Source organism: Bufo gargarizans, unplaced genomic scaffold, assembly GCF_014858855.1.
Source record: "Bufo gargarizans isolate SCDJY-AF-19 unplaced genomic scaffold, ASM1485885v1 original_scaffold_1555_pilon, whole genome shotgun sequence".
Lineage (NCBI taxonomy): Eukaryota > Metazoa > Chordata > Amphibia > Anura > Bufonidae > Bufo > Bufo gargarizans.
In genome coordinates this window covers 139,470-153,026 of record NW_025334413.1, presented here as the reverse complement: position 1 = coordinate 153,026, position 13,557 = coordinate 139,470, and the positions used below count along the sequence as shown (strand labels likewise).

Here is a 13,557-nt window from a genome sequence, read left to right as displayed (position 1 = left end):
TAACCACATAATATGGGCAAAGGGCAAACCAGAAAAGAAGTCACAACAGACTATATGAGGAGAGGAAAGGGTGGGAGAGGGTGCAAGTTTCTTACCTAATCGTTACACATGGAAGGTGACAACCATGGTGCCCCTGCAAATGCCATCCACAGTGCCCCCATAGGTGCTAGCCAAAATGTCCATCTAACACAGCAACCACAGTGCTACCATAAGCGACAGCCATTACAGTGCCATAGTAGTGCCGGTCAAAGCCCCAAAATATGTCATCCACTGCCTCCATAACTTGCCGGGGGGTTCCAGTCGACCCTCCCTACATGGTCATGGTTCCCCCATTACAGATAAATGTCCTATAAAGCTCAGCCAAAGCCCTCTATAAGTTTACACCATATCCATAGTTGTGCCGTAAGAGACGGCCACAGTGCCATATCCTCCTCCAGGACAGTCTTTAGGGTGACCATACGTCCTCTTTTTCCCAAAAAAATTGTTTAGTCAGAATTTATAAACTACCCCAAATTTCTGGGATTTTGAAGGAGGCGGGCACTTTAATCTGCCACAGTGCAAGAGCTGAAGGACCTGTGATGACGTCACCATCATGTGATCAGTGCAAGCGGGGCTGGAGCTCAGAAGTGGGAACCCTTAGAAACCTTGGAAGTTGTAGTCCTCTCCTCCTATACTCCCTCTCGGAATGGTCTGCTGATATCCCATAATAACAGAATGGACATGCTGGGAGTTGTAGTCCTCTCCAGTGTCAGACTAAGGTACCTAGGGCCTACCAGCAAAATTCATTCTTGGGACTCACTACACATGACTGCTACAGATGACTCACTACAGATGACTGCAAATATTACCCGCTCACACAGCGGTAAACCGCAGCAAGACGTTACAAGGTGATTGATTAAAGGGGTCCCTGCAGCAACTTCAAGAAGGCGGGTGCCTAGAAAAGGACGGTACTGGGTGGCCTGCCGCTGTGTCTACAAGTCATCTCAGCCACCAGATGCATCTGTAAATAAACTATTAAATAATCTGCCCATCTATCTCTATGTAGTGCAGCTACTCTACTGTGCCTGGTGTCCAGGGGGTAAGAGACTAGAGGCCCACCTTGCTTGCAAGATGTGACACCACCAATCAAATATTGGTGACCTATCCTAAGGATAAGCCATCAATATATGAGTGACGGAAAACCCCTTTTAATGGGTGAAAGACAGGTCTGTTCTTACGATACTATTTCTAAGGGGGCATTCACACGACCGGATGTATTTTGTGGCCCGCGAAGGCCCCTTTCACACGGGCGAGTATCCAGCACAGGTGGATCAACGACCCCTCTCTAGTAGCTATAGCCTGTAATATTACTCATGAGGAAAAAACTGAACAACAGAACGCAATTGCAGTCAAAAGTGACTGAAATTGCGTGCCTACTTGCACGATTTTCTCTGAACGCACCTGCGTCGCATTCGGCCCTCATCTGCGACGCCCGTGTGAAAGTGGCCAAAACGCGGATCCGCAAAAAATACGAATGTATCCGTGCGACAGTTTTTTTTCGTGGGCTCATTGTAATAACGCCTATTCTTGTCCGCAAAACGGACAAGAATAGGACATGTTCTGTCTTTTATTTTTTTATTTTTTGTGGGGCTGTGGAACAGACACGGATGCTTACTGCACGTGTTGTGCTGTCCCCATTTTTTGCAGACCCATTGAAATGAAAGAATACACATTTTGTCCGCAGAAAATGCGCATTTGATGAAGAGAAAAAATACGGTCGTGTGAATGGGGCCTAAATGTCAGCTGGATGCCAGATGTAGCATACAGAGCCCCACAAATGTACTTCCGAATTACTTAGTCTGGTTGTAACTCTTCTGTGTGCTTCATATACTTGTTGTTTAAATAATTATTACCTTTTTTACACTAGGATGCTGTTGTTATTTGCACGCTGGGAGTCGGTACTGCTTTTGGAGAGTCAATACTGGATAACACCCCCCGACATGCCACCATTGTTACCCGGGAATACAGCGAACTCTTACGGATTGAGCAGAAGGAGTTTAAAGCGCTGTGGGAGGTAGGCATATTGATTCGGCTTATACGTTACTGCCGTGTTTACACGTCATCGTTGGAAAGGTTTACTGACATTTGCTGAAGGAAAACACTTGACAGAGTGATGGCAATTCATTTGACAGTTTCCATATTGCGATGGTTGCGTCAAGTGTATATTTGCAGTGTGACATATGAAAGCTGTAAATAACAAATGGAGCTGCAGAAAGTCGCTGTTGCGAGAGGATGGCAGATCGCGGTACACACAGCTTATTTCAGCTGCGGAGACATACGGCATGCAATGCTTAGAAATGGAGTCTGTCTGAGGAAAGTCTCTGTCATTTCGTATCGGAGGCAGACTGGCAGATTTGTGCTACTGTAAGGAAGCGAAACAAATTAGATTGTGTAGCATTACCGCACATGAACACAGCTTTTACTTTAACCCCTTCAGGACCAGGCCATATTCCATTTTTGGATTTTACTCCCAGCCTTCCCAGAGCCATAACTTTTTTTGCAGGACAAGTTGTTCTTTCTAATGGCATCATTTACGGTTGCATACAATATAGTGGGAAGCAGGATGGGGTGGAATTATATATAAAAAAAAAAAAAAAAACATTCCGCCACAGTTTTATGGGTTTTGTTTTTATTCTTGAGTTTCAAAGTATTCCGTAAAACTGACCTGTTACTTTGATTCTCAGGGTCAGTATGATTACAGTGATGCCACATTTGTAAAGTTTTTCTTGTGTTTTAATTTAAAATCTCTTTTGCATCCCCATATTAAGATCCCCATAACTTTTTTTCTTTTTATGCCTATAGAGCACGTCTGCGATTTTAATGTTTTTTTTTCTATTACACCATTCACCATGTGGGATAAATATTTGTATATTTTATTAGTATGGGAGTTTTGCAGTCAGCGATGATTGTTTAATAGTTTATTTTTATTTTAAAGAAAGGGAGGTGATTTGAAGTTTTATATATATTTTTTAAATATAGTTTAGATTGCTTCTCTCATAGACTGCATACCTGGGGTTGCCGCAAACACCATATGGCTCCCCTGACCCCCACTAGGGGGAGCCGTTGTATGGCCGGGAGCGCGTGCTCCCGGTTTTTGAGCTCCCTGATGCTGTGGTCATCGATCGCATACATTAGCCGTGGGTATCTGCTATTTAAAACAGCAGGCACCTCATAGCTATAGCACTTGCTGCGCTCGCGAGCGGCTGCCATCTTTAAATACCCGACCTCCAACGTATATTTACTTTGGGAGGTCAGGAAGGGGTTTAAGGGATTTCTGGGTTCAGGATAGGTTAAGTCGATGAGGATGCGATTTTTGGCACCTCGCTAATTGGCTGTTTAAAGGGGCCCTGCATTTGTGCAAGCTCTGCAGCTTCTCCATTGTTTATATGGGCACATCTACTGTCTAATTAGTAGTAATAGTTAAGGATACTGCAGCTTTGTCCTATACAACTGGCGCTATGGAGTGCAGGCCCTACAAATAGCTGATCAAGTTGGGGTGCCGAGAGTCAGGCCCCATCTGATATTGACTATCTATAGGCCATCAGTATTCTCAACAAGATGATTTAGAAAAAACCTTTAATAAACTCAGGAACCTAAAACTCAACTTATTTTGCTACATTATTGGACTATTAGACACACCTAAGATTTTGAGGAGCAGACCCCTATTCTTTACCAGTCCTCAGATCAGAACCCAAAATCAGACCCCTTAAAGAGAGTCTTTCACCTAAAATGACCATTATACACCACAAACATCATGATATCCATTACATTCCCCATATTATAATCTTACCGTTCATATTGCTGTCCGTCGCCTATTCTCTCTTAAAAACGCTTTTATTCCATATGCTAATCAGGTACTGAAGGTGCCCAGGGGCGGCCTCAGATCAGACACCCAAGCTCCTTCAGCCTCAAATCAGAAAAAATAAATAAACGTACCTTGTTTGCTCTGGACGGCACTGCCACTCTGCAGATACAGGACTCACCGCAGAGTGAGATGTATGTCACCTGGACGCACCGATTCTGGCAGATTTGGGCAACCATGTAATGTGTATAGGGATGTCCCGAAAAGAAAAATTACTAACATTCATTGTTTTCATGAAGAGCACAGCTTCTCCATTCTGGGCCCGATTCAGGAGATTCAAAAGAACTATGTTATTGCTGTCTGGTATCCTGAGGACATGTCCATGTGCGAGGACAGAAAGACAGGCTGTTGATGGCCTGTAGTGAAGGAAATGTCTCATATTTAGTTTCCTTAATTAGACTAAGTCTGTATATGAGAAACCACTTGTTTTGCTCTTTTTATGTAAAATGTTTTAGCAATTATTATTTTTTAAACATTTTTAAAAACTTCCCTGGGGGCTGTCATATTGCAGGCACTTCCTTCCAGTACTGTCGGTATGGATGACTCTACTCTGTACAGCAAATCTGACAGGTTAGCTGTGGGAAACAGAAAGTGTCAGCGTATTGTGACTGCTCAAGTGGTCAGTGTAAAAGCTGGGATATTTAAAGGCTATGGATACCATCAAGGGCAATTTTTTTTATGATTTCATTTTATTCATTTTGGGCTAAAAATAATTTTTTCAAATGATGTTTAAAGGGACACTGACGGGCCCAATAACCATAATTAGCTGTACATATCCATGCACAGGTCTTCTAATGTGCATTTAAAACATATAAGTACCCCCCCTGTCCACATTATGAATACTGCAAACTCGTGTTTTATAACCTGAAGTAATCCCTGTTCTTTCTGCCCAAGGGGCGGGGTTTCAGCTTCTCTGGACACAAGAGAAGCTGAAACCCCGCCCCTTGGGCAGAAAGAACAGGGATTACTTCAGGTTATAAAACACGAGTTTGCAGTATTCATAATGTGGACAGGGGGGATACTTATATGTTTTAAATGCACATTAGAAGACCTGTGCATGGATATGTACAGCTAATTATGGTTATTGGGCCTGTCAGTGTCCCTTTTAATAATCAATATTCAATTATTCTGTCACAAATGTTTGTCTAGCTTTGTTACTGTGTGCGTCCACTTTGTGCCGGTCATTTAATAAACCTTTTCTCTAAATTACTAAAAGGTCATAAACACTTATTTAATCCACATTCTTATCAGTAAGATAAGTACTGAGCTTTAATGAGTGTTTATAAGCTCAGAGATAAGGAGCCGTCAGCTGAGCTGCCTGACGGAACAGAGTAAAAATTCAGAGCCTGCTACTAGAGAATCTAAAAATCCCCAGCTTAGCTTAAAATTAGTACAATGCAATAAAAAAAAAGAAAATTGTACTTAAAATATTAACGTCTTTTTTCATTATACATTTACTTTCAAAAGGCTTATATCAGTGATTTTCTGTCTTATTATCGTAGGGTAACAGGCAGCACAGATACCACAGTGGGTGATGACAATCTCTGTACAGCACTGTTGAATATATTGATGCTGTATAGGTGTATATAATAATGACATTGCTGACTTAAAGAAACTTAGTGTTGGGTGAGGGAACGGGACGGGGACATCCTATAATTAATTTATTTCCAACTCTATGATGGCTCAGATTGGTTTACTGCTTTGTATAGCATCTGTGGGCAGCCAAGATCGGTGTCACGGCTGAGGATGGGGGAAACCCTCAGCCGTGCGATGCCACGTGATGTAAGTCGCTGCTCGGCCAGGACAACAGAATAAGGGAGCAGGTCACCTCCTATAGCATCCCTAATCTGACCCTGACTCCTAGCTGCGTGAGCCGACCTTGATGGTAGGAGGACTCATGCTCAGGAACCTCGGATCCCTACTCGCCCTCCGCCGATCCCTGAACTAGGAGCTGGGTAGACCACCTGTTCCTCCTGGATGCGGAGAAACAGGAGTCTAAACTGGCCGAGCTGCAAGGGGATATAAACGGAAGCAGACTATGGATATGGCAGGAGAGTGAAAGACTTCCACCCCTACCTGCCACAGACACACTGACTGGATCCCTGAGCTCAAGTGCTGGAGTCCACACACAGACCTAAAAGGACACAGCACACATAGACACACAGGAAGCCAGAACCATAGCTGCAATAATACAGACATCACATAATAACATTTTATGACCACAAGGGTGGCCCTCACTGGCAGATGGTATTAGAGACCAGGAGGGTGCCTCCAGCTTACTACAAGGCTGGAGTACCCCTCAGACATCATGTCTCAACTGAGGCTAAATAGCCACACCCACGCAGACACACCCAGTGCTCACAGACTAGGAAGGGAATTAACCCTTCTCACACCAGGGAAGGGAAGACAGCCACTTAAAGGGGAAAGTGCACACATAACTAAAACCCTGTGCACACCAGACATACAAAAGACACACCTAACAAAGACAGGTTGCCAGGTGCAACTGCATGCACATTGCCGCAAGCTGCCTAGCACCAGCTCAGGCTGCTATACTGTGACAATACAAAACAACTTGTTGCCCACGGCAACCACAAGTGAGGCAACATACTAGCGGCCCTCACCTGTGGTTGAACAATCAAACCAAACCGCAAGCAACAGCTTGCGGTTCAGGAGTCACGACCATGACCATGGTCGTGACAATCTGTTTGTATTCCCTATTGTATAAGTGACAGGTCTTGGTGTTGCTATGTTCTGGAGAAACCCTGATCAGGTCTCAAGAATCTTCAGGATTTTTGGGAACCCTGATTGAGAAATACTGTCCTATATAGGTTCATAGCAGCGCTGATTGATTATATAGTATCTTCAGTTACACATTTCGCATCCTTCTATTGTAGTGGCATAATACATTTTGCTCATATGTGTTGTACCTCTTTAATTCTTCAGTTTTGAAAGGAATTGCATGCCCAAGATTATAAACCATATCTTAGGGCCTGTTCACATTTCGATTGAAGGCTCCGTTGCAGATTCTGTCAAAAAGACCAGACAAAAAAAGTCTTGCATGCAGGGCTTTTTTGTCTGGTAAAAAAAAAAAATGGATTCTAAACAGACTTCATTGGAGTCTGTTCAGCTCTGTTTGGGTATTATGTGCCCGATCCGGCTCTTCTGTTATTTCCCTTGTTCTTCATCTCTAACAGAGCAGAACAACGGAAATATACAGCGGTGGTGTGAACTTAGTCTTACCTATTTTATTGTAAATTGTAACTAGGGCTGCACGATATATCGAAAAAATAATCGAATCGCCAAATGCGATATGGCCGACCCGAAAATGCTGCGATTATATATGAAGGGGCCCCGCACACATAACTGGCTTTGTGTGTAAAGTATTTTACTACTGTCTGATACAAGCTCTCTCCTATTGATAAAATGGCCAGCCTATGTACTCACTTTCACAATGAATGCACTGCAGTGAGCGGCAGCGAGCGGGCCGGTGTTCTGCCACTTTTCTATACCCGGAAGTGATGTAGCTGCACCGGAAGTCACGTGGAAGCGTTGGAATCAGCTGGAGGAGGAGTTGTGCGCGCTGCGCAAGCGCATTTGGCTTAAGGATGTTAATCTGGCAGAACGCCCCTGCATTTTCCTGCGCCCAGCCGTCTTTTTTAGCGAGCCGAAGGTAGCAGAAGATTCCGGCCCACTGCGCATGCGCGAAAAAAGATGTCTTGGCGCAGTAGCGCCGAGTCCAGTTAACAATAAAGGTTAACAAAATACAAATGTCTAGACCTCTTCAGCACCTCTGTGACGTTTACTTGACAGTATTTTTATTAATTGGTCTTTCAGACCACATTATGTCAAGCTTGAAGTGCTGACTAATATAACATTTTAAATCTTTATTTCATTTCCTTTAAAACTATCTTCCACAATATAGACATAAACTGTTTAAAAGTGTGCTCGAAAAAGGGCCGAAGGTAGCAGAAAATTCCAGCCCACTGCACATGCACGAAAAGACGGATTGGCGCAGTAGCCCTTTATTGTTAACTGACTCGGCGCTACTGCGCCAAGCTACCGCTTCGGCGCGTTTGCGCTACGAGTTAATCCTGCGCGCCTGCGCCGACAAACCCCCAGCAGAGCCAATGAGAAGCCGAGGTGAGAGACACACCTCCCACGTCACTAACTGTGCGTCATCCACAGATCCCCCCCCATAACTGTGCGTCATCCACAGATCCCCCCCCATAACTGTGCGTCATCCACAGATCCCCCCCCATAACTGTGCGTCATCCACAGATCCCCCCCCCATAACTGTGCGTCATCCACAGATCCCCCCCCATAACTGTGCGTCATCCACAGATCCCCCCCCATAACTGTGCGTCATCCACAGATCCCCCCCCCATAACTGTGCGTCATCCACAGATCCCCCCCCATAACTGTGCGTCATCCACAGATCCCCCCCATAACTGTGTGTCATCCACAGATCCCCCCCCATAACTGTGTGTCATCCACAGATCCCCCCCATAACTGTGCGTCATCCACAGATCCCCCCCCATAACTGTGCGTCATCCACAGATCCCCCCCCATAACTGTGCGTTATCCACAGATCCCCCCCCATAACTGTGCGTCATTCACAGATCCCCCCCCCCCCATAACTGTCATACCCAGCCGCGTCAGCGGCTCATATGGGAAAATCCAAGCAAATAGACCTCTAGCACAATTCCCTTAAAATATCGCATTGCATATCGTTATCGCAATTTTTAGGGCCCTAATCGCAATCGCACAAAATTCCCATATCGTGCAGCCCTAATTGTAACTATGTAAGCAGATTTGTCAAGGGCAAAGAATGTGCTATTGGCAGGAACGGGTGAAAACCCTTACTCAAGAAATCAGCAGAGAGAAGCTTTTACATCACACCTATAATTTAGGATGTGCTGCTAGTTGGCTTCTTGCACACTAAATAATTTATACACGATTGGACATCTCACAGCTCTGAAGCAAGTTTCTGTGACCACTTCCACTTTCAGGACCTAGACCGGAGCTTAAAAACAGCTTAAAGGCAAAATGGAGTTGGCAAGGCATCTTGGGTCAGAGATAAAAAAAAAAACAATGTATGATGAGTGGACAATTTGAAATCATACATATTGCAGGATTACAATACGTTTTGACATGCTGTATAGATACTCTGATGGAATGCTTTCTCCTTTTAAGGAAGAGGTCTTGTGGAGTCACCCTTTGGAAAACAACGGTTCCAAGGAAAGTAGAGAAAATGTGAGCATTGACTCCTTTTCGTCGCGATGCACTGTAAGATGTAGGACAAGAAACCCAGCCTGGCGTAATGTGTTATTTCTGGCGTAGCCTTGGCAGCAACTGTCTAGAAATATCTTGTCAAAGGGATGCTGACAGACACAAAAGATGCATTAAGTTAGAGTAGTCTGGTTTATTCTGAAGAATTGAATTTGATCTAAAAGGAATATGGATAAAAAATGTGGATTGGGATGACTTTATTCGATAATATGTTAAAGGCTATATACACCTTTTGGGGGTAATTTTTATTATTTTTTATTATTGCATTGTACACATTTTGAGCTAAAAATATTTTTTTTAATTGGTCTTTATTAAAAATGATGAGCTGTTTTCCCTTCACAGCTTTGAGTTTATCTACTAGAAGTACCTGTATTTTCTCTGCTCCGTCAGGCAGGGAGCTGACGGCTACTTATCTCTGTTCTGACAGTATAAACACTCATCATAGCTTAGGCTACTTTCACACTTGCGGCAGGACGGATCCAACAGGCTGTTCACCATGTCGGATCCGTCCTACCGCTATTTCGCCGGACCGCCGCTCCGTCCCCATTGACTATAATGGGGACGAAGGCGGAGCTCTGGCGCAGCACGGCGGTGCACGGCGAAAGCCGCCGGACTAAAAAGTCCTGCATGTCCGGCTTTTTAGTCCGGCAGCTCTTGCCGTGCTGCGCCGGAGCTCAGCCCCTGTCCCCATTATAGTCAATGGGGACGGAGCTGCGGCACAGCGAAATAGCGGCAGGACGGATCCGACATGGTGAACAGCCTGTCGGATCGTCCTGCCGCAAGTGTGAAAGTAGCCTAAGTGTGGCTTAAATAAGTGTTTATGGGTCTTAGTAATTTAGAGATGAGGCTTATACGATAACCGGTACAAAGTGAAAATACAAGTCAGACAGCTAGAAAAAACGGTTTTGTGACAGAACGGCTCAATATTTTTTTTTAATAAAGACCAATTTAAAAAATGATTTATATCCCAAAATGAGTAAAATGCAATCATAAAAAAAATTTCCTCCGAAGGTGTACATAGCCCTTTATCTGTAAGTTCATTGATTAGGATGGGACTGAAGAACAGGCTAAAGAAGCAGTTGCTTTGGTTGCAACTTGGTTTATAGAAGTTCTTTTAACTGTGTAGAAAAAATATCTGATTGCTAATGTAGGCTGAGATTGAGAATGACATTGCATGACCGCTGCCAAGATGCCTTGTGTTTTAAATTAATCGGCACAGAATATGTGATCTATTTAGGTTAAAAGAAAACAAAAAACAAATGGTGTCACTTGGCAGTTTATAGACCCCGTGGTTCTACAGCAGGGGTCAGCAACCTTCGGCACTCCAGCTGTTGTGAAACTACAGTGGCAGCATGCTTCATTCATTTCTTTGGGAGTTGTGAGAAGAGCAGAGCAAGTATGCATGCTGGGAGTTGTAGTTTCACAACAGTTGGAGTGCCGGAGGTTGCCTACCCCTGTTCTACAGAGTCAGGGCAGTGTCCCGTGCCCGTGCTGAGAACCGCAAATTGCGGTCTGCAATGCACAGGCACCTTCCGTGGTGCAGGTGCATGGGGATCGCAGACCCATTCACTTGAATGGATCTGCGATCCCTCTGTTTCGCAAAAAGATAGTGCATGTTCTATCTTTTTGCGGTGCGGAGGCATGGAACGGAAACCCAGAAAGCACTCCGTAGTGCTTCCATAATCCGGATTTGCGGACCCATTGAAATAAATAGGTCCGCATCCGTGATGCGGAATGACAACGGAACGGGATCCGCAAATGCGGTCAGCAGTACGAGAAAGGGACACCAACGGTCGTGTGAACGAGCCCTCATATTTAGATCACTATGGGACCCTCTGGTGATCTGAGCCAGAGAGGCCTGCTTGCTATATAGCTACTTAAAGGGGTATTCCGGTTATATAAGCTTTTCCCCTATACATCAGTGTTTTTTATGTAAAATATTTTATTGTGAAGCAAAAATAAAAATAAAATTAAAACAATTTGGTCTCTAAATATGTCGATAAAGTCCAGTTGTGACCGGGGCTATGTGTGAAAGAACCTACTGCCCTGAAATACCCCCTAAACAAACTGGCGGCTTGAGTTGTGGCATAACCGCTTCCGTCGAGAGTACACCTGAAAGAGGGTATACCCTATGGGAGAATGTAGAGAATGGGGCGGGCTGGGAGGGGAATATCGCTGCCGTCCGTTGCCACCTGAGGAGCTGTGAGTCAGATATAGGCCAGGACGCCCCTCCCACAAATACAGGCCAATAAATCGGCCTTGCTACTTGTGACCGGGGCTATGTGTGAAAGAACCTACTGCCCTGAAATACCCCCTAAACAAACTGGCGGCTTGAGTTGTGGCATAACCGCTTCCGTCGAGAGTACACCTGAAAGAGGCCAAAAATCCAGCATGAAAATACACACATGTTTATTGACATATTTACAACGCCAAATTCTGAAAGGCACAGTGAATCTCACTGACAGGGTTCGGCACATACCGGCTGTAACAAGAGGACCGCCATCGGCCCAACTTGCGGATAATGTGAGCTGGCACTTGATGCCTGGAGGCGGCAGAGGCTGCCCCTATCCTGAACGAATGCCCTGACACCGAGAGGGGGTCTAAACCCAAATTGGTCGCTAGCATGCGTGCGTGTGCTATGAATTGGGATGTGGACAATGCAGCTGTCCCGAAAGGTAACAGTGGGGTGTCAGCCCCGCGACTGGCTAGTGCTTCTGACAACTCCCGTAGAACGTGGACCGGACACCATTTGTGAAAGGTGGGGAAGAACCTGATGAGGGTAGGGGGACCTGACTGGGAAGTCTTAGTTACAGGTAAGGACAGGACAAAGCCCTCTGGGCTGGGAACCAACTGTCGGCGGGATAGGAAGGGGCTGCTGAGTGACAGTGAACTCACCCGGCCTCATGAAGCCGTAAAAGGCCAAATAGATGGCGGCTTTGAGCACTAAGCTTTGCAGAACCCCGAAAGGCCTGAGGTCCAACAGATCGGACATGCCTCTGAATGTGGGGCCGGACACGGGCTGTCTACGGGGGTTGACACCTGGGGTACAGTTCTGTAGACCTTTCAACTTGGCCTTGACCACGTGACTGGAAAACAATGACGTTCTTTCTGGCTGCGAGCAAGACAAATGATGTTGGACCCCGGCCAGATAAGTTTTGACGGTGCCGGGAGAAAGATGCATGTGCTCGTGACAGTACCCGATGAACGCCAATATGAAGTCTATGTGGCCCAGGTCGCCTGGGGGGTGTTCCTGTTGGAACTTGAGGTACAACCGCCAGCCAGTGTTGTATGCTCTGGTGGTGTTGGCTGAGAGCGACCTGGCAAACAGCCCATGGGCCGTGTTCAGGTATCGGTTTAGCTGAGAAAGAGTGTGGCCGGACGAGGAGACGGGGTTCTCGATGCGTCGGCTTCGGGGCAAACCTGAGAAAATAAAAAGTAATTCATCTCAGCTAAAGCGTTAACTGTTACTACTTGCGTATCACCTATGAGGGTACCACAGAATAAGAAGTTGTGTAAGAGCGACAACTGCACCAGACGTCTCGTCAATGACATGACTAGCTGAGATCTGGATTTGCCACTGTCGAGGATGGCCAAGGAGGAAGGACTAGCAGAAGCGAAGACCACGGTGCGGCCTGTCCACAGGTTACCCCAAGCGCGAGCCGCCGCCACTACGGGATACAAGTCCCTAGCCTCCGTTGTCTGAGAGGTTCCTGCGGTTTCGCATACCTCCCCCGGCCATGCCCCGTTAAGCCAATGGGAGCCAAAAATGGCAGCGAACTCAGTGCTGATCCCGCTGCTGGAGAATATGACGGGGGAGTCATGCGAGACCGCCGGGACAAACATGGACACGCCATTCCAGTGACGCAAGAAGTGGTCCCACATGCTCAAGTCTGCTTGCGCTTGACTGTCCAGAAATACCGGGCTGTCCTGACAGGGAGCTGCTGAGAGGAGTGGTAGTAACCTAGCTACAAACGACCTGCCCTGGGGAATAACGCGCATGGCAAAGTTTAACATGCCTAACAATGACTGTAGCTCAACCTTGGTGGTGACCCTCCTGGTGACAAAACTGCGAATGACTGCCTGGACCCTAGCCAACTTGTCTTCTGGCAATTTGGCTGACATGCTCTCCGTGTCCAGCACGATGCCCAGGAAAGTGATGGTGGTTGCCGGACCATCCACCTTCTTGGAGGAAACGGGGACCCCTAGTTGGGCGAAACATGCTAACAAGCTCTGAAGATCATTGGGCGAGCCCTGTGGAGATTCGATCAACAAAAAGTCGTCCAGGTAATGTATGACGTGTTCGCAACAAAACCTGTTCTCTAGTATCCAGTGCAAGGCTTTCGCCAGTTGATCGAAAATCCAAGGGC

The 13,557-nt window shown here is 45.9% G+C and overlaps 1 protein-coding gene across 1 annotated transcript in view; it reads left to right on the top strand.

Moving 5' to 3' along the window:
• The window catches only part of LOC122923392 (rap guanine nucleotide exchange factor 4-like), a 101,793-nt gene that overhangs the window by 52,764 nt on the left and 35,472 nt on the right, over positions 1 to 13,557 (top strand). The window contains exon 4 of the mRNA XM_044274189.1: positions 1,907 to 2,053. Coding sequence (XP_044130124.1) covers positions 1,907 to 2,053 — 147 coding nt within the window. The remainder of the gene's footprint in view (positions 1 to 1,906; positions 2,054 to 13,557) is intronic.